The sequence below is a fragment of the Strix aluco genome, chromosome 1, assembly GCF_031877795.1.
Source record: "Strix aluco isolate bStrAlu1 chromosome 1, bStrAlu1.hap1, whole genome shotgun sequence".
NCBI classification, from domain to species: Eukaryota; Metazoa; Chordata; class Aves; order Strigiformes; family Strigidae; genus Strix; species Strix aluco.
In genome coordinates, this window is record NC_133931.1 from 142,084,000 (window position 1) to 142,108,285 (window position 24,286).

Genomic DNA, 24,286 nt, shown 5'->3' on the forward strand with positions numbered 1-24,286 from the left:
TGCCCTCCAGTTGCGCCTGTCTACTTCCCAGCCTGGAGAGCCCTTTGCTTGGTGGGTTCTTAACATGGGGTGGAGGCGGGGGCGGTTAACTCAGGCTCTACAAACTTATAATTTGTTTTTATATATATATATATATATGTAGTACATATAAATAATTATAAATTTATGTATATATAAATACATATAGTACATATATATAAGTACAAGTTTATGTATATATAAGTATACTCAGAAGCTCTGCTCCCTCTGCCAAAAATTTGCCCAGCAGCATTGTATAACTCTGGCACTAACAAAAGAACCAAATCTTTTCGTGGCCTTTCAGTCAATCAATAATTGTCTGCTTCCAATTGCAGGTTTTGCAGTCTTCACTTTTTCTAACTTTTTATTATTATTTTTGCTGATGCAGTTTCTGCAAAATATGACAGTTACATATTCTAGTGGGTTCAAGAAGTGTAATTGAATCTCATTGTTGGAACTGTCAGGTCTGTGCATTGGAGTCCAGCCTGAGCTGTGTATCTTTTTAGCTAAGGCGTGTGTTATTCATTGATGCTCGTTCTAAAATCTTAATAGTGGAGTTATAAGCCTGGTTGAAAACCAGTAGTGATTTGTTGGTTTATCATGCCAAATAAAGTGAATAAATAATGTAGTTACCAGTCTAGTTAATTATTTTAAAAATACTGGTGAGTCAGGAAATTATATGCAAATTGGTAATAAATTAATTCCTGTTACATTTGAATGATTTGGAAAAAGCATATTGGATCCACAAGTGGTTGAAATTTATATTCTTCTCTCACATAAGAAACTGTACTCTAAATGAGCTAGCATCTCTCTTGGGAAATAAATGTGAATTTTGCTGACAAGCTGAGGTCTCTCGGCAGAAAAATGCATGCTGACAGTTTGACCCAGTGGCCAATTGACTGATTTCTTTCCCCCTCTTTACTTCTATTCCAGATGCTGAAGAATACCAGCCTCCAATATGGAAATCATACTGTGAGTATACGAGAAATTTGAATAATCTTAGTACCTTACCAAGGTGTCCCTCTTAGGTCTTTTCCCTTTCTTTGTTTAGAAAAAAGATATAAATGTGCTAGGTGCTTGTAGAAGTTACTGTATGGGACAGCAATGAAATCTGAAGTTTTCTGGTTCTCCATGGAGCAAGTGCAGCAGGGTTATGAGTGCCAGACTCTTTTGGGTTGCCTTAAAAGTGTGCAAATCCTGGGTTTCATGGTTTCTCTGCTGAGATTCTCAGGAAGAATTCCAGAGGTAATGCTTCACGTGTTTACTAAAGGTCAGGCTTGAGTATACTTGTCTTTTTATATGGGTCACCAAATCACTTTAAGATAATAATATTTTTGATCCTTAGCAATAGAAGATGATTTTTGAAGTGGTGGTTTAGAAGTTGGAGACACCATTATCAGTTCTTTGAACCTTCCTGTCTGCCTTTAGAAAAATCATTTACATAGAGTGCAGTGCAGAAGTGCATATTTTATGCTCTTTTTGCTTTGTTCCAAATATATTTTCTAATGAAGTAGCACAGATCTAAGACAAAATATTGGCTTTTAAAACCCTTATTAAAGATGACCTTTAAATTTGATCTTTTTATTTTAAACCCTTACTGGAACTTTAATGAAAATGTAGCTTTGGGTGTGGACAGAGGTTTTTTTGCTGTTTTCAGATACGGAACTATCCTAAGCAAAAGTTCTCTCTTTTATTGTGGCAACTTCAAATTCAGTACAGTGCCGTTACCAAAATGGAACTACAAAAAGACAAGGATCACAACAGTTACATGCATGTACATGTATAATTTTAAAGACTGGAATAGACTTGTTGACTTCACTTATATGCACATTAAACTACCTTGCTGACTTCAAAGACATCACTTCTGTGTTACCCAAGAATGACATTCTGCCTCAGAATGGACTGGGATTTTTTCAACCAAAATTTGAATATGCCATTAAATTACAAAAATTGCTTCTCAGAACACTGTTTTCTAGAGACTTTTGTTTGTTTGTTTGTTGCAATATTTTCAATGTGCAAGAAAAACTTCCTTAAAAGTCATCAAGAGTGTATTGATTCGAGTTGGACCATTCCAGTGTTCTTTGCTGGGTACTTGGAAAGAAGCAGACACTTGAGCGAGTTTTTTTAGAAGAGGAACCTGTCTTACTCAAAATAATGGAAAAGCTCCCATTGACTCTGACGAGACCAGGGTTTGAAATGACAGATGTTTTCTTTTTTGCAGGAAGTTTTCATTAAAAAGTCAGGGAATAAGCACATGCCTTTACTTACCTTCTCTTAGTTGCCCCACTGGTGCAGCAGATGACTGCGTGCAGTGAAAAAGTTTGGTTACTTTTGCCTGATAGTTCACATAGTCCAAGGAAACTTTTTTAAAATTAAAAAAACCCAGAATGAACTAAAAGAGTATTAATATATAATTTCCTATTCATATATTTGTAGGATGCCAATATTGTGGTAATGATGGAGTCATGGCCTCAGCGTCTGAACCCCATGCATGAATGACCTTGGAAAAAGTTACACAGCTCCAAAACGCAGAAAATAGTTTACAGAGGTTTACTGCTGAGACTGCTTAGCCACAAACATATGTCTTTCATTGTAATGTTAGATAATAAATGTTTCTTTACACTGCCAGAAAAATCCCAATCTGGTAAATTAATTATAGAGGTTATGTCCAATGATGTCATTAGTCTATGATACAGTCTACTGTCCTGTCTCATCACAGTTTTAACTTAGTATGTATATTTCCCTCTTGGCAGTTTGTGTTTACTGCCTATTTAACAATTATTTTCACTGTATTTTAGGTAGTAACTTTTGAAGTTTGCTAACAGACTATTAAGATACTTTGCATACAGTTTTGATTTTGTTTTTAAGTCCTGGGTAGATTTAGGTGCACTGTGTTGCCTTTTATTGACATCATGATCATGGCTTCAATCCTCCTAGCTTCTCAACAAAGGCAGATTTTCCTGTTTATGCATGTAAGGTATTCAAATAAACAGTACTGCACATATCCATGGGAAAATGCCAATCAAAGTGGAACAGCTTTCAGAATCCGAGCCTTACTCTTTGGCATAAGGTACATGCTTGTTTCAGCTGGTTTTGGAAAAGATGGACACTTCTAGTGTAGGAGATCCTCACTTGCTTATGAAGAATTGTTAGAAGGTACATAGGTTTCACAGATTACAAGGTTTTTCAGATTTTTCTGGTAGCCCTGGGACACAGAGAGTAAAAGAAATGTCAAGAATAATTTTGTATTACCAGGAAGGGACTGGGGAAAAAGTCTGGAAAGTTACTGGCAGCCAGCAGTCTCTAGGCAGTGGATTTGATTGCATTTATACCTGAGTAACAGATCAACAAATAAATATCCATAACAGATTTCTTTTTTATGTTAGGAATATTATACAAAATGGCATTTTTCCTTTTTACCATCACTGAGGTGGGGGAAAGAAAGGAAGAATCACAGACATGTGAGTTGGAAGGGACTTCTGGGGTGAGTTGATCTGGCTTCCCACTTGAAGGATGTCTGTTGTCAGCTCTAGAGCTGAACAGCCATGGCTTTATCTAGCTGAGTCCCAAAAACTTTCAGGGATGGAGCCTCTGCCACCTTTGTGGGTAACCTGCTGCAGTGCTGCACTGCCCTCTTGGAGCTGAACTGATGATCTTACCTGCTTCATGTGACAAGTAGGCAATTTGTTTGACTGCTGGAACACAGTACAGCAAGTATGTGCTTGAGTTTTGAAAAGATATAAAACCACTCTTTTTCTCCTTTTACCACTGTTGAGATTATCATGTGCTAAGTAAGTCTGATGGCAATGCCATTTCCATGTTTATTTGCATTATTTAAGATCAGCATACTGATGTGAAGCAACATGGCAAAGCGTGGAGCATCAGCTGATGCCATGCTTCAGCTCCTCATGAAATTTCCCTGCCTTCTGCCCTTCATCAAATAATAAGCGCAGTGTCTGAGACTCGTTTTTTTTAGAAATTAAGGCTTTATTTCAGCTAGGCACTTAGGTTCCTAATTAAGCATGTGAGTAATCCCACAGAAATAGGACAGCTTGTATTGTTCAAGCTCAGCACGTGGATAAAGGCCTGATTGAGATGAGGCCGAGAAGGTAAAACTAAGGAACTCTATGAAACATTCTCAGAGAGAAGACAGTATGTTTCTTTGCTGCTTTGTAAAAGCAATGATAGGAATTTTTTCTCTCTGCTGAAACATCACTGAACACTAGTCATAGGTGAGTTAAAGGAGAAAGCTTGAGAAAGCTTGACACACTGTGGAATGAAAAAAGTATGAAGAAGTTGGTGATAGTCCTTCTTACCTAGCACAAAAGGAGTAAGTGTTGATTTTTGTATGTCATCTCTTTGTTTCTTAGACACATCAGATTTTGGAATTAAACAGTTTTTTCTAAAACATATTGTAGACTTTCCCCTATTCATACCATGAGACAAGACTTGTCCTCTAGCAGGAACAAAACAGAGAGATTCTAACTAGTTACTTTACATCTCAAAGAAATGTTCCCCTAGAAATTCAATAATAAACTGAAGTTTTGTTAACTTTGTAAGTTCCCAGGTGATTATGATAGTATGAATGCTGGCAAGCTATCTGAATTACAAAACTAATAAAGATGTTCAAGGGCCAATTAAAAGCTACTGCATTTTTCTATTGCAGAGAGTGTATTATTGCCGTTCATTTTGTTTGCATCTGATGCTGAACAAAAAGCTACTCCCAGTCTCATGCTGTTCTCTAAGCAGTAACAATACATTTTCCTTTTTCATGCCGTTGACTTTTTGTAAGGTTAATTTTCTCAGGGCTAAAATGCATCATTATGTTCAAGTGTCATCTTTTTTACGATCACAGTGGATTTGTCTCTACCCTGCCTGTCAGTTCTAAATGCTGGAAGAGACTGGGTCAGATGTCGATCACTGCTTACCACTGTATTAAATAAGTATGTTTTTCTATTATTTCAGTTAGCCATGTCCTTATACACTGGATTCTGTTTTAAGATTTTCAGAGGTGGAGAGGGGAGGATGAGGCAGAAAGGCAAAGCTTATTTGTAATTCGAGCAAGTGAGGGGCATGTGTTTTCTGAACTTCTGACCGTTCTGTGGACTCTGCTGGGGTCTCAGCAATGTCAGCCAGAGTGTGATTGCCCAGTGCTTTGGAAAAAGTATGTAATGAAGTCGGACAGAGCTGCAGGATGTTCAGCACTTCTGAAAATGAGGTCACTTAATGAGGTGTCTACGCTCATTGGAACTTAGCTGTAGGGCACATTTTTCTCAAGTCACCTTAGCCATAATATTGCACTTTTGTTCATAGCCCATTAGCAGGCTTTCATACAGCAATCATTTGAAGCAGAAACAGGAGAGAACCTTTCTAGAGAACACAGCTTTTCGTAGGGTCACACTTGCTTTGCTGCTTAATACTTTAGTCTGTGAGATAGTACCTTTTCCTAGTTTTTCACTTAACTGCACTTTCACTGCTGTTTTACCTCCTCCACCCTTGCCTTGCTTTGTGTCTTTTCTGGGTGTCCTTGGCAGCTGTGTGCCTATCTGTCTTTTCTTTGTTGTTTGTCTCCTGCTGAACTGCTTGGCGTCCCTTACCACGATGCCACTGGTGGTTCTCAGTCCTTTCTTTCTGTTCCAGATTTCTCTTCTCCCTCCATCTAATGGTTTTGCATCTCTCTGCAGCAGTTCCACTGAGTTGTCTTTCTGTCAGTTTAATGCCTTTCAATTTAAAGGTAATATGGCCACATCTGAATTCTTTATCTTTCCCAGGAAGCTATTTCCCATTCATGACGTTTTCTGTGATTACCACCATTCACGATCTCAATCATGCTTGTTATGTGGGGACATTTTCTCAACCTGCACATTTAAGGCAGTGTAGCAGTATTATTGTTAATATTAATGAATATTAATGATAATAATAATTTATTTGTACAGTAATAATTTTACTACATTTTCCTCTGTTGTATTTCTAAATCGGATATCTTTCTCAGATCAGATTATTGTGCAGATTAATTACCCATGCCTCTCTGAGAATGATAGCAACCTTTTCCAGTCTATTCAAAATACAGTTGTTAAGATGATTTTTCTTCCTTGCATTCATCATGAATCCCTGCACTGATTCATCCTACTGCATCCTATCAGCATCCAGTTTTTGCTTTCAAGTCTTTCATATATCGGCCCTCTCCTGTTAGTCATTTCTTCCTTTATTTTGTGAAATGCTTACTCTTCTTCCCACCCTTGCTTCTCCAGTGCTATCAGCCACAGAGATCCTTTTGGCCATTTCAAAGAACTCTTTGCTTTTCTCATTTTGTATAAATGCAGCACAACACAAGATAGGCTTCCTATGTGTTCTTCAGACCAACTTGTTTTGTACCACAGCTATCAAGGTTATCTTAGAAACAGCTCCACTAGCTTAGTTTGCTATGTCAGTTAATATTTAACAGGTTTGATTATTGAAAAATAGAATTTTTATGAAGTATGATTTTTCAATTAAAATTGAAATTAATAAATTGAGGAAATAGATCTTTAAATGGAAAGCAATCATATTCTTTCAGTATTTTGAATCCTTAGAGTTCCTTCTCTCTAATGGAAATGTATGGGGGAAGAAAAAAGTTACTATTCCTCTTGGTTATGTTTAGTATTAAGTATCAGTAACTTGCTGAATCAGTAGTTATGCTGATTTCACAGAAATGGACTCTAAAATCATGATATTTGGCTTCAGAATAATCAGCGTTTTAAAAAACTCTGATTTTTGAAGCAAAATTTTCATGCTTTTCTTGGCAATTCTTTTGGATACACAATCCATTTGGTCACAAAAGAGTAAAAGGAAGACTTTGAATCTTGGTCAGACAATTGCAAGAGGTAAGAAAGACCACAAGTTATCATGAATCTGGTGCAAAAGTAGTGGGAGATCTGGCAGTGCTGAATGGCAGATGCAGGTTAAATCCAAAGCCTTAGTACTCTGAGCTGGATCACATCCATATGCATTAAAACTGGTGGGGAATATAAGAAATCATGAACTCTCTTTCTGTGCCCCTACAAGGAACCAGGGATGAAGGTTGGGGTGGAAAAAGGAGAGGTTATGGTTTTTTCCACTTTGACATTAGCAGAGAACAGAAGCCCCCAAATCTCTCACATCCCCTGAGTGACAAACTTGGGTGCAAGCTGAGGACTTCCCCACATCTCAGATTTTATCGCTCCTAGCCCTAAAGAGAAGGTGCAGAATATGGGAGAAAGTGCTGAAGAGTAACACCTACCATTTCAATTTCTGCAACAGGGCTTCTGTGTTTATCAAACCTACAGGCATTTATATTCCTCCCATAATCTGCCACCTTTCAGGGCATAATCCTGAGCTCCACAAGCATTATGAAGAGCCCTGTCCTAGAAACTTGGTATTTTAAAAAAATTCATAGACACAACATGATCTTTCCAAATACAAGAAGGTCAGCATACAGAAGGCCTTTCTCGAGGGAGGTAATCCAAACCTCTGGGATTTTTACTGGAGTTACAGAGAGACAGTCTGTCTGCACTGGAATTGATTACTGTCATTGCATGTCAGCTTTTTCTCACGACTCTGGAGTGGAGAGGAAGGAGAGGATCTCATTAAATACATGCAGTGAAGAGTCTGGGGGCCAGGGTTCAGCGACTACCCCTAGCCTCAGGTCTCTCTCCTTCAGCCCTCAGAAGATTCACAAAATTGATCCAGGGCCATTTGAATAGGGCATAATTGCTCTGAAAGGAATGTTTGCTTGATTGTCAGTAATTGCCAGCAAATCTTGAAATAAATTATGAGACTGTGGTGAACCCTTTCAAACGTGTTGAACTTTATCTTGGCCTATCCAAAAAACACTGGTGTTACTGGTAAGCAATGTGTTCTTGAGTTGTTACAGCATAGTATATGCAAAAGTGAGATTTTATCCTGAGATATACCTAATAAGTCTTTCTGGTTAGTCTTCCCTGGCATAGAAATGTAATAACAAGTACAAAAGGAAATAATACTTCTGAAAGTCAAACCAATGATCACTTTAGTTAGTTTGCAGGTCAACAACCAATTTTCATATAAATGATTTAGATACACTGAAATACCTCTGTTTGCTGTCCTTTTCTTTACATTTGCATTTTTCTCTGCAGCCTCTGGCTAAAAAGACTCATCTGAATAAAAGTTTGTGTATGTTGCCATCTTCTAATGATCTGTACATTTTTGTGTTTGACAGTGTATCAATTGCAACAAGAGGCACCACGTCCCAAGAGAATTATCTGTCCTCGGGAGGTCAGTTCTTCTTTCGCTCTACCTTGTTAAATCTGATTAATTGTCAGCAGCATATGATTACCAAAAACTATTTTGTACAGTCTGCAGGTAGTATTTTCTTTAATTTTTCTAAGCCATCATTCTATATAATCATTTTTCTTAAGGTTGATTAATTAAAGCAGATTAATATTTGCTAATTAAGCATGGAGGCCTCATTCTATGACTAGAAGCCCCTTCGTTAGACAAATGCTCATTAATCATTGCTTAGTGTGCTTTTATGTATACTACCTAAAACGTTGTGTTTCCATGTCATAATGAAGGTGTATTTTCTTCCTGCATCTGCATATTAACATCTGCGTGATACCTTTCAACATGATACATGCAGCTCCAGTTTAGTGAATGCATTCTGCCAAGGATTATGTTCAAGTTAAAATACTGAAGTGATAGCCAGAGAGCTCAGTTCTGTCACAGAAAATGTAAAGATTATAGGATATTTAGAAATGTACAGGGCTGCAGGTTTCGCTGAGTCATCTTGTCTCCTTGTTTTCTTTTTCTGTATTTCTCCATTTCTACTTAGTTAAATATGTCAGTTCCTCAACCTGTACGGCATAATAATAATGGAAAACATATGTAGATGTCTCTGCTCAATCAATAAAACTGTGATAGTTTTATCTTCTATGTCAGGCACAAATTTGTTTTAAAATAGACATGTAATACTAGTAATAGAAATACTAAATGCATGAAGTGATTGCACGAGGTATAAATGATGATGTGAAAGAAGATAGAAAGTGTGGTTCATCGGCGTGATGTATAGCTCTACTCAAACATCATCCTGAGCTCTGACCTGCTTCCCACACTGTATGCACCTTGAAGTAGAGCCCTAGCACAGCGTCTGTCAAGTATTAACAGATGCAGTCTCAAAACAGGTTTGTGTGGGCAGGAGGTTTTGTATCAAGGCACAGGTAGTTGCCCAGGGTTGTGAAGAAGATCCATTGCAAATCCTGAGTTCACCCAGCACCTTAACTAAAACACCATTGCATTTTTTTCTCAAGTGCCATCTACCAGTTTTTTCAGGGCAGGGAGAGCAGGGTCTTAGCCTCAGACTGGAAGTTTTCAAGCTCTGTCAGTTCGGGATGGTCCCAAGACATTTACGCAGGATGCTAAGAAGGGCAAGCAAAACACCAGAGTGGGCAAACTCTCGTGTCATCCTTTCTCCCTGTCAAAGACAAGGCTCAGGGATAAATAGCACGCTGTAGCCCTGTGAGACCTCAGTGCACGTGTGCTGAAGGGTTTTAACAAGAGCTTCTCTGAAATTCTCACACAAACAAATGACAGGTAGGTCTCTGTGACTGGTATTCTCTAAAGGAGAGGACATTAAGTTTTTTACTAAATGAATATCACATAACAGGTATTAAATTAGTAGTGGCATAGTTGAAAATATTTAAGGTAAGCAATTTATTTACTTTCAGTATGGCCTTAGAGGAGTTTCTCACTTTGTATGAGATGATAGTTTATCTAATATTTATTTATCTTTTTCATACTTTGAGAAAGAACTTGTGAAAATCTGCTTAATAAGCACTGAATGCTTAGGAACCTTTGTCTACAATTTAAAGCCGTCTTTGTGGAGATACAAGTGACTTAGTCAAATAAGTTTAATCCAAAATTTGTTATGGCAACTCAAATTAAAGAATTTTTTAGCTTGCCTCCATGAGTGAAAATTTGCATCAAGGTAAAATGTGCTTTTAACGTGGAGTAGCAATTGTATTCTTGTTCTAGAAACAGGATTATCCACACAGGTGGAGTAAATTGCAGCTATGAACTCTTTACCAGTGTGCTGTATTGAATTTATTTCCTTAGACTCAAGAACATCAACTGAAGTTGTCCTTTGCTCCCTTTGCCTGATGTTTAAAGGCCATACATATTTAATGCCCATTCAGGTCACTTCCAAAGATTTGTAGAAAGAAGCTAAGATCATATTATATTGACAAATTAATATATAATTGACAAGGCGGTACATAACTAAAGAAAAAGTGTCTGATTCACATAATCTGTGTTTGGTTCTGACTAATGGCTCACTTCATGGACTGAAGAGAGTCCTATTTTGATTTGGTTTGATTTTTTTTTTTTTTTTTTAGTTAAACAGCTGAAAATAAGAGACTTTATTCAGGGGTAGGTATATAAAGCAGTATGAATTCCCACAGATGTGATTTTGGTTGACTTCTTGTTACTTGGATTTTGAATCTTTGTGTAGCTCAACTGCATGTGTTCACAACCTGATTGCTAGAAACAGATCTTCTGACCCAAGAACAGAAACCACTACAACACTGATGATGTGCTTTATTTTTACATTTTACATATAGTTGGGAAGGTGGGGGTCCTGATACCTAGATTGTTCCTTGTGGTTCATATTATCAGTTTTATATGAAGTAGAATTACATACTGGTTTCATAGAGCATCATAGATTATTTTAGAGAGAAAATTCAGCACTATGTTCCTCTGGCACCTATTAGCTTTTCCCTAGCACACAGACTGTGAGGGGGGTGTTTTGGGGTTGTTTTTCTTGATTCTGGTTTGACTTCAGTGTAATCTGATGATTGTATAGGCTTGCCTCACTAAAGATGGTGTCTTATTAACCCTAAATTTCTGTCAGTTACATAGAAACATCTCAAAATCTGGTTTTGTGTTATGTATGTTATGTATATTAATTGGCAATACGATACTTATTTAGTATGCAACGTGATGCTCATCCAACACCTGGAGAGCAGGTGTCAGCAGGATGTGTGACTGACAGGGGAAAGAATTATCTCTTCGTGTGCGTATTATAGGAACTGGACTTTGTTGATGGTGTTCTTTTGTATAATTTAGGATTCAGACTGCTTCAGACAAATGTAAAAATTGCAGATAATTTTAAATCCTTTCTGCTTATGGGAAGATGCCTTTCATTCGTAATTGCCAAATTCTGCACTGTTCGCAGGGAAATTGAAGGATCTGCTGCAAACAAAATCTGTAACCAACAGAGAAACTTGTCAAGGGTTGGAGTTTGTTTTTTTTGCTCTCACCACTTGTCATTTTCATCATTCCTCCATCTTTTCCACTGCCATTTTCCACATTCTCCGTATTCATTTGCTCTTCCGTTACCTCTCTGTTACTCCATAATCACAGGGGTTTTAGCCTCAGATCTCTGCAGTTCTACCATCTCTTTTGTGTGGATTTCTTGAATAACTATGCCATGGACACAGAAATCACCTCTCCTGATATGCTAACCACCAGACTAAAAGCTGGGACTGTAAATAAAATTTGAACATTTATATGTTTGTGTCTTTGAGCTTTGCTATCATGATTTTCCTTTTCTTTTTTTTTTTTTGCCTGCATAAATATCTTGTCAGTGAAAGCAGGTCATTCCTGCAATGGGAATCCTATTGAATGAACTGTTAGGGCTTCAGGTATCCAACGGCTTTTAATTAATCACCACTGGCAGTGGGACTAGTGTGAATATCCTACTTTCCCAATAACATTGGATTTCTGCCAATATTCTCATTTGTAACCATATTCCTTCCAGCAATGTTTTAATGATTTATTTTTTAAATAGAAAAAGTTTCATTTAAAAGTGCCATTTAGGTGGAGGAGTAGCTTTTAAACATTGTGCAAGTGTGGTGATAGGCACCAAAGAATCAGATTCGTGTTGTGAGGAAGTCATAAAGAATCTTTTAGGGTTTATTCTACAGAAATGCTAATAAAAAATTACATTCTCTAATTCAAGCATTCAACTTCCTGGTTTTATTCAAAAGTAACATTTTAAAGAATTCTTAATTTTAAGAAATATTTCAGAAGTAGACTAATCAAAGTTAAAATATCTTTTAAAGAAATGGAGGCTTCAACAAAGCAAAATTCCTTAGTTCAGGAAGGATGGTGACATTATTTGGGAATATTTTTGGTTAAACAATAGGTTTGTTATAAATTCCTCTGAAGAAGGAGTGAGTCTTACCCATGAGTTTTTGGGTCACTTGTGTCGAGGTATTCATACCTGTGAATACTATTCCTGTTCTGTTCCAAGAAACCCTTAATTGCTGACAGCAGTTTTTGAGGCTGGTGAGTTTGTCTGCATTAGACCTTGCATATTCCTAACAATGCCTTGGCCAAGCCAGTGTCGGCAACAGGAGAAACTTGTCTGAATTTCCCTAGTGTAGACAAAGCCTTAGAGCCCTAACTTATATTATTATATAGAAAAATGTCAGTTAATTGCCTTTCTTGTCATTCTGAATTCTAAATAGGTTATGTCAAAAACGGTAGGAAATTATTGTCTCTGCCTTTAAAAGCATCAAAATTACGGTTTCTTGATTAAAAGCAAATATGATTACGAAAGGGAGACTTTTCTCTGAAAAAAGAAAAATCCCTTTTTCTTTTTGCTTAAGTGATTGTAAGAGACTAAAATAATGATGGCATATTCAGACTGCAACACTGAGAGCCTTTCACTCTAACCATCTGGAGAGTCAGGAACTGTTTTGATTCTCTGGGTATCCATTACCCAGATTTATCAAAACAAGTGTATAGATAGTGGCGCTTCATAGAGCTTAACTGTTAAAATGGTCACTAGCAGGTTTATAATGGTATTGCCATCTTGTATATTTCTAACAGAGAATATAGAGGATCATTGCTTATCTCCAGAACTCAACCACTGCAAATTATTCTTTACTCAGTTACCCTCAAAGTTTCTTCTGAAGCATGGGATTTGAGCTAAGAAGAATGCAATTAGCAGAGTATCATTTAAACAACAGCAATATTGAAAAGTGCTTTGAAAATGCTGGTTACTTTTGACAGTCCTTCTTTCAGGTACAAAAATGTTTTATATTTGTACATAAGGAAAAGCTTGTGATTAGGTAAGCTTGAGCAAGGTTGTTAAAATTAAGCCTTAGTAAGACATTTGCAGAGTATATCCGACTGGATAATAAGTATTTAATCATTGCAGTAAGTCTTCCATGAATTCCCTTATTTTGCTCGCTTAGTGACCTTTACAAGCTGAGTATTTCCTCTTTCCCTCTGCTCTCATCTTTCTAAGAACAATGTCTATACTGTGGTAAAGTACTAGAGAGCTGTAATAGGCATTGAAATTGGCCATAAAACTAGTGGTAAATAATGGGAGTAAATGGGAATTTTCATGGCACTTGTTCAAATCACTCTGCTGCAAATAGTCAGACACCACCATGAGAAGGTGTCTCTTACTGTCAGTCCTGAGAGCTTATCTCAGATAATTCAGAATATTATATTATCTTTTTCTTAGAAAGAAACCTCAGAACACACACAGTGACACACTGAGAGATCCCATTAGCCAGCAATTAAGTGAAAATGAGCAGAATTATTCTGAAACCTATTTTCATTAATGAAAATGTTTGTACATATAAGACTTAATGGAGCCTATACCTTCAAATTCTTATAATATTGCTGCTGCTTTAATTGTGTTTTTATAATCCTGTCTTTATGATAGAAACAAAAAGAAACAAGGTGGACACAGCAGTAGTCTGTGGGTTGCAAATGAAGCTGAAGAGCAGTTTTGAATAGACATAGACAAAAGGAGGAAAGTTCTTCAGCTGAAATCTGTAGTGAAAGTAGAAAGCCTGGCTGCACTGGAGGGGGCTGAAAACAGTTGAAGGCCAGGAAGGGTTTTTGCTTAAATTGGTGCAGAGGACCTGTGGAATGTCAAAATGTATTGTATCCACCATCCGTCTAAACTGGCCACATGCAGGTTTTCCCATTAGGTTTAAAATGGGGGTTTACACCCAGTGTCATTTTTCTGTGGTATCTCCGTAGTGAGTTTTGCCCCACAGAATGCCTGTGGTTTGCAGCAGTGGGTGAAAGAAAGAAGGGAGACTTGAACGTTGCCCAAGATTCCCTTGTATTCATCACATCAGGGAAAGATGCCAGTGTTTTTTTCCAAGTCACTTTAAGGACTGACAGGAAATCTTACCTCTCCTGGAGTCCATGAAGTCTTACCCTGTTGCAGTAGTAGGGTGGTGGAACACTCAGATGAAGCCACATCATCCTCATTTTAACAGTCCATTGACTATCGAACGGAGGGGAAAGCTTTCTAATTATTCTTCAGACATGATAGTAAGTATTTCGTTTAAGTAGTTACAGCTAAACAAAAAGGTTTGTCTGTTCCACTTGAATTTCATCAAGTTTGATTTACTAATATTCTGGGTTAAGATTTGCAAATTAGACTGGTATTCACCTTCATCAGAGGAATATTGTATGTTGCGTTTAGTGATCATTGTGAAATGGAAACATTAAAGTCATCTTATTGGAAGACAAGAGGGCAACTTCTGGCTAATGAGCACAAACTGTATGTAGTTGTCTTTATGGACTGATGAACTTGCTAATTATCCCTCTGGCTTTGCTTGAAAGCTTCTTTGGGAAGTTTCACCTTCATCTCCATTTTTCCTTGGAAGTAGGTGATGTGTGTATACGTCTGTGTGTGTGATTTTGCTCTTCTCCTGATTTTTTATTTCCTTTTATCCTTGTTACGTATCAGTCTTTTCAGCTAGTTCTTTTTGTTTTGACATGATGCTGAATATAAGTAGTTTTCAAGCCAAAATAAATGAAAGCCTGTTTCATAGCTTGACCTAGATAAAGTTTATCAGTAAGCTTATGTGTAGATGAAAATTCTGTGTGCTTGTATAGATTTACATATCTGTTCCAACTGAGGCCAGTACTCCTTGTGTCTAGTTAAATAGTATGTAGAAGGGGGTCTTACTGTCTCTGCTCTGGCTGATACTTTGTGAGGTGTCTGGTGTCTTTTTTCAAGATTCAAGATGAGAAACAGAGTATTGAGCAGTTGATGAATTTCTGTTTCCTAATATGAATATAGAAACTTTACACATCTGTCTATCTTGCTTCCTGTACTTTCTGTACATGTATGTATAGCTACACACACAGAATTATCAAGTCAGCCAGTTACACGCATCTTTTTGTAATGCTGAAGAGAAGTAGGAATGAACATGATAGAGTTTGTATGGTTTTCAAACAAGGACTCCTGAATCTCAGGGTTCAGAAGGTTTCAGTGTAGTTTTCTGTTTATCCTTTGTTTCCAAAATATTTACATATCTGTTTGAAATACCACCATGACTAACTAATATGTACTGACACATCTTAACTGCCCTGTACAAATTAGTAAGAATGTGGGGGGGTGTGTGACAGAGATGTTTTTATGAATAGTATGTCTCATAAATAGTTATCAAAATATTCAGCTTTGTTGAAATGAAAGCATCTTTAAGTTACCATATTGTTCGTTATTTGGGAAATAAATATTCTCCTATTTAGTATTTTGCAGAGAAGCAAATAGGATCTCCACCTTTTCCAGACTCAAGAAATAGCTAGCACTATCTACGTTTCCTTATTCCTGTTCAGATTTTGCAGATAGCCTGATTGAAGAGAAATATCTGCAGTTCCCAAGGACAGAGCAGAAGTATTCATAAAATCAACAACAGGACATAAACTGAATTAATATTATTATTCCTGCTTGGATTTTTGCTTTCATCCTTCCCTTCTCCCCATGCAGAGAATTTCTCACAGTGTGATGAAGTGGCAGTGCATCTCACACCCCACAACGCTATGCAGGGGTTTGTCTAAGGTCCCTCCTCCTCATTTTCCACCTACCCCATCCACTCTCAGTTCTAATGGGTTGTTTCCTGATTTTCCTTCCACACCTCCAGCCCCTAGTCGAGTTTACAACCAGTTTCCAGCGGATTGGTTGTAAATGTTCACTTGGCACTTTGCAAGTGCATTCACTAGGCACCTTGCTGAAAGGCTACATGTTTACATCAAATTGTAGCAGTGAGCTGGTTAGGAAGCATGGCTTTGGGGGATGCATTAGGGTAGGTGACATAACACCAAGAGGTTTGTGCAGATGTACTGTGGACTGTTGTGGCATGTGTCATAGGAATGTTTTAGTGCTTCTCACTGGTTACAGAATTGCAAGCAGCATTTAGAGCACTGATAGGGTTTACTGCATTTATCTGCTGCTGCTGGGGATATTTTTCCTCCCATTGAAATGACTCAACACATCATTCTTGAAAAAAGGGAGCACAGTTTAAATGCTATAGTCAAGTTTTTCATCTTGCATTCAAAGTAACATTGATGTTCCTTCTTACATTTAGTGATGTCCTTACTGTGTGAATGGAAGTTGCATAAAAAACTCCTGCTTTTGCTCTTCAAGTTGTTTGAACCTGACCCTGTCTCCCCTAACTATTTAGCAGCAGCCTTCTTGATTAAGATTTATTTCAATTTATGTTAGCTCATGTTCAGGAGCACATTATTTTCCTTACTAGGTGAGCAAATATTTTATTTTTCTTTTCTTGTTCAATATTGCTCTGTTAGAGCTGGATATATGTAGAAATATATTCTGGTTTAATAGCAGTAACAGATGTCTGTGTTAGGGGAGATTTTTGTCACCTTCTGGAGTTTATAGAGTTTTATCTGGTATATTGATTACTGACTGGTGGACAGTTTGCTCAAGGTCATAGATAGGAGACAAAACTGAGTTAAAAATAGCCTCAGAAAGGATTCCTTAAAGCAGCTCTTTTTAAAGTTTGGTACAAGCAAGTAAGCAAACAAGCAAACCCAATTCTTTTTAAATTCTTTGTTTTTAAAAATGGTAGAAATAACCTTGAGTTGCTTCTTTCCCACAGTCAGTGTCACAGTAAGAGTCAGAGCTGCTGAGCTTCCTGTGTTTCTTTGCGACGCGTTACCCTTCTGCGAAAGGGTCATTATGCATCTTACCTTCTCCATAGGTTACAGCACACCATCAGAGCAGCGAAGTTGTGTGGCTTTGAGCAGCAGTTAATAAAAGCATTCTTTGTGTTCTTCACTTTTGTCTTTCCTTTTATATTCTTCCTAGTGGTGAAGAACTCCACTGCTGCCTTCTCCCCAGCACTGTTAATTTTAATGCAGAATATTTTATTAGAAGGTATCAAACACAATTTGGCTCTATGCTATGCTGGTAGATTTAAACTGAGTTTTCTTATTCAGGTAAGCGGTGACCAGTTTATCACTTAAATGTTTGGCTTTCTTCTCTAGAACAGTTCACGCAGTCCACTGCCTTCTCCCTGTTGCCTTCTCTCGAGAGCCTCACAGAGGTGGGCAGACACATGGTATTATTGCAGATTTATATGTGATTTATACAACCTATTCAGTTTGCTCCCTGCTAATGCCTATCTCCTGAGAGCAGTCCAGGCAGAGATGAGGAATAGGCTGGATCATGGTATCTCAGGGCCAGAAGAAACTCAAGAGGTTGTCATCCCTGTGTCGAGATGTTTGCACATCCTCTTCTTAAAGCCTTTCAAGGTTGAATATTTCATGACTACTTCTGCTTATTTATTTAGTGTTTAATTATTTTTAACTCTTTCCTACGATCTAAGCTCTATCTGTTTTGCAATTTAAGCCTTTACTTGTCATGTTTGGTAAGCACACAGAGAACAGATTCTTTTATTTCCTCTTGAAAGTGGCCTTTTTCCTACCTGTCTGCTACAGCCCCTCTCTGTCTTTTCTTTAGGCCAGTCTCTTTTCATGACTTTCACAGTTGCTAAATCCCTGCTCACTCCAGTTTTTTGCTCTAGTCTTTCTTGAGATGTGGTGCTCAAACGCACACTAAGTATTCCAGCTAGAGGTTTTCTGAGTGGACATTGCAAGGAGAGGATTACTTTAAGGTGTCTTGTTGGCTGCACTCTTGTTTCTATACCCTAGTATGACATTATGGTTTTGGCAGTTTTTGCAACAGGCAGCATCAGTGATTCATGTTCATTTTATGATCTGTAATGATGCCAGGATCCTTTTCTGTAGAGACCTGTCTAGTCGTTGCCCCTCTGATATTTTGAATTATTTCGACATCTCGTTCCCAGCTACTTTCCTGGAGGCACCGTAGCCCCTTGCCATCACGTGGCTGAATATGCATCCATTGAGTGGCCTTAATGCTCGCATCCCCATGGCTCTGACAGAATGACAAAAGGAGACGCAGACTTCCAAAACTGTTTGTGTCACCTTTCTGGAGAGCCTCAGAAGCATGGGCAGCACAGGCAGAATATGTTCTGGAGGATTGTTCATTACTAGTTTCTTTCTCAGAAATGTCTTTGCTCCTCCCTCATCACACAGCCAAAGTACGTGAACATACTCATGAAGTTACGTGTGCTGGATAGGCTTGTCATATGAAGCCTGTCCCATCAGTCATGCTGAATGCCATTGACTGCAAATCTTATGGGAGAAGACCGTCTTACCATTATATGTGCACATAGTGAGGTAATTGGCCTGTCCTTGGCCTCAGAGTACAGATGTTACATTGCTGCTACTACTAACAAAATTAGCAACAGGCTTTATGTTATGATACTTTTCACAAAACGAACAGTTGCCTCTCTTTGAAAACATTGCTGCCAGAGAGCCGGATAAGGTAATAGTAAGAAAGTGGTAAAAAGGTAGTTAAAAAGGTAGATGCATATTTCCCTTCAAAAAGAATGTTCTCCCAGTTTAAATTGCTTAAGAGTCATTGGTGTGAAATAATTTGTCCTATTTGAAGGGAAAGTTAGACACTCTAATTGATCTAAGGAGAAATTTCTTTAAGAAGAATTTAGAGGCAAGAAAATTATAGAAGTAATGAAATACAACATAGTTTTTTTACTTCATTCCATTTAATGGGGGCTTACAATCTTCCTTAATCCTATTCGGTTGTTGATTGGAAGGCTGAAGTTTGCAGTTGGCTTATGACAGTTCTGCCAAAAGCAGAACAATTTGGACAATAAACTCCTTTTCTGTACAGTCTGTTTTTACTTGTCTTGAAATCTTCTTTTCCAACACTTTTATTTCTCTTTATGTCAAACCGAGCTGAAAAATGTATTTATATCTAGTCAACTAGAATTACTGAAAAATAATTAGGATTGTTCCAAACAGAAAATAAATCAGATTAAACTTCCTTTGGGAAAATGCCTCACTGCCTGCTCTGAGTAAACACACCGACATTATTAACTATTGGATCTTGTTGCTCTGCTCTTTCTGTGTACTAGAGAGAAGAACAGAGTGGCAGGTGCAACTACCCACCTTATTGTTTCCCTTCCCCTTTTATATTCTTTTCTTGACTGTGTTAAGGCAGGTTAAAACAGATAGATATACATGCTGGCCCTTCTGAATTACAGACAGATTACTGTCCTACGGGGATTTCTAAATTTTCATTCTAACATTTCTAGATTTCAGCTTTGGCCACTGGATAAGGAAATAGTCTTGTGCAATGAAGCCAAAGAGAAAATAATTTTTTTCTGAAATTAGGGTTATCTTATTTCTGTGGTAGTACTTACGCAGAAAGAATTCTTCGGGGTATCTTCAAATCTGCAGTACAGTGTGGCTTGGATGTCAATGCTTGCAATGAAAATCTATCACATTAGGGGATGTTCACCTCCTGCCTGCATGATTCCCAGTAGTTTTGTGATGAGTTATCTTGCAGAGTGGTGTAGGATTTTAATACAATAATCTGTACATTAGCAGGAGTGTGTCATGCCAGGGCCAAACCATCCTGGCCAAAAGAGGAGCCACAAATCCCCGGGCATTAAAATTCAGTAAACTTCAACATTATGTAAACGCAATATATTGAATTAGCTTAGATAGCTGCTGTATTTTTTTGAAGAAGACTTTTCCTTCTCAGTGCTGACTTCAAACCCCAGTACAACTTACTCCACACCTTGAAGTAACCTTGCTGTAACATTGTAAAAAAACTTGTAAAACTAGACTAAGTGTACAAGTCGGGGTTTTTTTATTGGGGTGGGGAGAGGCAATCAGGTTTGGCAGGCTGGGAGTCAAGGCTGGAGTATGCAGAATCTCTCAAATATGAGCTTCCAAAGGCCTTTGGAGAGTGCCAGGAGAGCTGTGCTGGGTTTCATTTCTCTTTGAGCATGCTTCAAGATTAGATGTCATTAAATGTTGCTGACTTTCTAAGAGTACTGGATTAGTAGTGATTTAGGCTGTTTCACCATACATCTTATTTTCTGATCAACTTGACTTTAAACAATTTTGGCATTCACTGCTGATTTATAATTAATACAACTATGAATTTCAGTAGTAATTTTCAGCATTTTCTCCATGGTTTCCAGAGCAGCGACCAGAAATGCCTGCTCTGCAACAACATTTTTGGTTTGAGTTTGGCAGTAGTACCGTTTTCTAAGCCAGAAAATTACCATCTCACATTTGAATTGAAAGCTGCCACTTACTTACTTTTAGTGGAGAGAAAGAACCCATTTAATTTATCCCCTGTATGGGAGTAGTAAAAGCAAGCTGCTCTTTAAAGCAAAATCTATTTTCACTAGCGAAGACCTATTATTTGCCTTACATAATTTTCCTCAGTTTTGTACTTTGTTTTTGTCTATTAGCATAAGAGTCCTAAATGATTCAAACTCTCTGATCTCTCCCCATCCTCAATGTCTAAGGAGATGGGCCAGAGTGATGGAGAAAAGCAACTGGTCACCTGGGAAAGGTGGCCCTTATTTCAACAAGGAAATTGTGAGGGTTATACAGAAAGTGATGAAAGTGTTCTTCATAGCCATTATCTGTGAAAAAAACCTAAGTGTATATGTCCTTAGAATAAGGCCGATTGTTCTGGGCTCCTACCACTAGGAAACAGTCACTTTTCTAACTGCGGATTTTTTGTTCTTTCCACCGCTAAGAATTCTCTTAGGCGGCCTGACTGTGTGTGCAAGCCCATTTAGAGCAGGAGAGAGAAGGCTAATCCCAACTGAATTTCAGTCACCTTTGCCTTCTGGGATACATAGAATTTCCCTTGAAGTTTGTACAGAGTCTGCAGTCAGCACAAAACAGACCTACTGGCTCCTTTGATACTTTTAAGCCTCTGCTCCATCAATTGTGCAGGCTTTTGGTTTATTTCCAAGTTCAGTCCAACATTCTGGTTTTGATCTAGAGACCCTGATGTTATTTTGATCTTTTATCTTGCTGTAACTTTGTTTCCTTGTGTTTGTTCCTAGTGGTGAAGTTGGTTAGGAGCGAAATGATTATTTCAGGCTAAAGGTTGCTGTGAGCACTGGAGAGGATTTTTAGATTCTGGGACACCTGGATGGTCTGGCAGATCTGGAGCTTCATTTCAGGAAATATTACAGTATCTTTTTTGCCTAAAGCCAAGTGCTGAAGTTGTGGCTATTTTAGACACAAGAATGCTAAAAGAAGCTGGAGTGAAGGCTTCTGTTTTATGGAAGAGGAGGAAGAATATAGGATTTGTGTGGATTCTCAGAAGAGCAAATCTTTTAGCTCATGAACAGCAAGAAAAATGGAAATCTCAGTGTCCAGGGCAGTTCAGTCAGTTGCTAGTTAAATGATAAATATTTCACAGATAAATTTGTGGTTTTTTATAAATGGTGTTGTGAGAAGGATAGAAAATGTGCCTCCATTTGCTCAAGGAGTTATTTCCAGTTTGCTTTTGTACTTTATAGGAGGTTTTATATAGATATATATTTTTTTATATTTATATTTGTGGGGGAACTTGTGCTTACAGGTAATTTTGAGGGTGCTTGCTAGTACTGTTAATTCTTTTATCTTTCTGAGGTAGATTGAATGTGTTGAGATTTATTCTGTGTATGCATAAAATCAAGGCAAATCTATATTTTTAAATAGAAGCAGATTCTGAACCCTAGATGAAAGTCATGCTTTACCTTCTGTGGTGTAAAGGTTTTATTTGGCTCTCTGTGGGAATGAAAGTTTATCTGTTTGTTCCTTGTCATCATTTTCAGTGTACTGAGTGGCCTTTGTTTTCATGAAAAAGAAGATTGGATGTGATGGTCTTACCTAACCCAGCTTCTTTTACCCATTTTTTAATTAAGTTCCCAGCTAAATATATGCTTTGAGAGGTCATTAAGGTCTATAAGGATGACAGGAAGGCAGCACAGTTCCAAGATAATAAAGTCATGTAGCACTACTGAAGATGAACAGATGAACAACCTCCTTTCTGAGGTAATACAGCTTTTTCTTGATTTTTTTTTTTACTTATAAAAATATAAAATTAAAAAAATGAATTCATACACTTTCTTCTCTGAGTTGCCATATATGCACATAGGAACACAGCACCTGCACTTGGCAATTCCTCTGATTTTGCTCTCTCTCCGCTTCAGAATTTGCTTTCTCCTCTTATTCCTGCCCCTCGGGGCTCAGAACTGTTTGTATCAAGGTATTATTCCTAGGCAGGAGTTTCAAGGGTATGATGCTGCTATTGTTAGTGCCATGCTAGAAAAATAATGCCAAGCTGGGAAAGAAGCGCAGTAAGGACTTGATTGAACTCCCATAGGTCTTCCATTGAAGATTCTCATTATCTTGTACGGACTTTCGTTCATCTTGCGCAGTATTGTAGCCTTAGTGACTGCAGGGTAGAAAGTCAGCTGCTTCGGTATAGTGCGTGGCGTGTAGACTATTGAATCAAAAATGTGACATTTATGGATCTGCTATTCAGAAATAAAAGACCTTCATCAGTTTAAAGTTTTTGTGAGTGAACTAGTGAGATATAATCAAAACAAGAACAAGGGTGCTTATTTCCAGTCAGATAAAATGGTGACAATTCATGGGTTTTATGCTAAAGGATGAAACCGTCTTAAAACCACGATTTTTCTATGCCCGTGTCGGTGTGTATGAAGCAGTAATTCCACAGATATGGACAGCTTCACTCAGGTGTGCACTCAGATACGTGCGGGTTTTTGATAATCAGGAGACTTTATGGCTTGTATTAATTTCTGTCGTGCTGACACGGTGAAAACGCCGGCTGAAGTTGCGGCCCGGTAGGAGGGCACTAGTGGTAGGTGCCGTAGCTGGGGGGGGAGCATCTCTTCATGCAGGCGGGGGAGGAGCGCCTGGGGAGGGACGCGGCTGGACGCGCTGGGAAGGAACCGGCGTCCGCCCCACAGGGAGCGGTGGCGGCAAGCAGGCGCGCGCGGGTGGCGCGAGAAGCGCGCGGCGGCCTTCGCGCGGCCGCCGGGACAGCCGCGCCCCCTGCCGGCGCGAGCGAGGGCCCGAGCCGAGGCTGGGGGCGGCCGGGCTGGGGGCTGGGGGCGGGGGGGCTGGCTTTGGCACAACTTGACAGAAGGCTGCCGAGGTCGGAGTGGCGGGCGTCTCCTGAGTGTCTGGATAAGAACGTGACCTTCCTAAAAGTCGGTTCGGAGCTCTCTGAAGTCACTGGGAGTCCTTCCAGCAGCTTTCAGTGTACTTTGGATCAGGCCTGCAAGTGCTGCAGGCTTCGAAGAATTTAAGACTAGGTCTAAATCCAGAAACCTTGTTTTTCCCAAGAATATTAAACTTTTTATCTATAGTCAGTTGCCGTATATAGGCATAAAATGGTTTCAAGAAGCTAAAGGGTGTATAACAAGAATAGTCTTACTTTATATTATAAATACTAGATTGGCAAAACTGCAGTAAACTATTCTTTATCCGTTTGATCACATTTTATACAATTATGTGTAGTTCTAATTTTTGGCCATTGAGACATGTTATTCTTCCCAAAATCCATCAATAAAGCCACCTCTTCTGTTTTCATTTTTCTGTTCTGTGTAGTCATGTTCCAGTCACAGATTTGAATCTGCAGAATTTCATCACTTAAATGGGTGCAGTAGTCCTCATTAATAACCAGCATCATTTATTTTTATGTACTTAAAATCGAGTATGATTTTAATATTTTTTTCCTTTCTTTCAAAATTTAGGTGGAGAACAGGCCAAAGTATTATGGAAGAGAGTAAGTATTTTCCTCTTCTAAGTATCCGTTGGGTGTATCCAGAAGTTGTTGTTCTAGAACTACAAAAAAAAAGACATGATGAAAGTCTAATAAAGTATTTTATTTTACCTTTCACTTACACTCTGAACTAAATATATTGAAAGCCTAATAATTTAGCTATGTTACAGTCCAGTACTGCTGCTCGTAATCCATGAACTGTGCTGCTATGTGAGCCTGCATGTTTATTTTGCTTTTCTCAGGACAGCTGGGGAAAAAAAATATTGTCTGGAGTAT

At 38.3% G+C, this 24,286-nt stretch overlaps 1 protein-coding gene across 1 annotated transcript in view; it reads left to right on the top strand.

The window, feature by feature from the left end:
* The window catches only part of CHN2 (chimerin 2), a 163,934-nt gene that overhangs the window by 65,636 nt on the left and 74,012 nt on the right, over window positions 1-24,286 (top strand). The window contains exons 2-4 of the mRNA XM_074838137.1: window positions 952-990; window positions 8,234-8,289; window positions 23,982-24,013. Of these exons, the coding sequence (XP_074694238.1) occupies window positions 952-990; window positions 8,234-8,289; window positions 23,982-24,013 (127 nt within the window). The remainder of the gene's footprint in view (window positions 1-951; window positions 991-8,233; window positions 8,290-23,981; window positions 24,014-24,286) is intronic.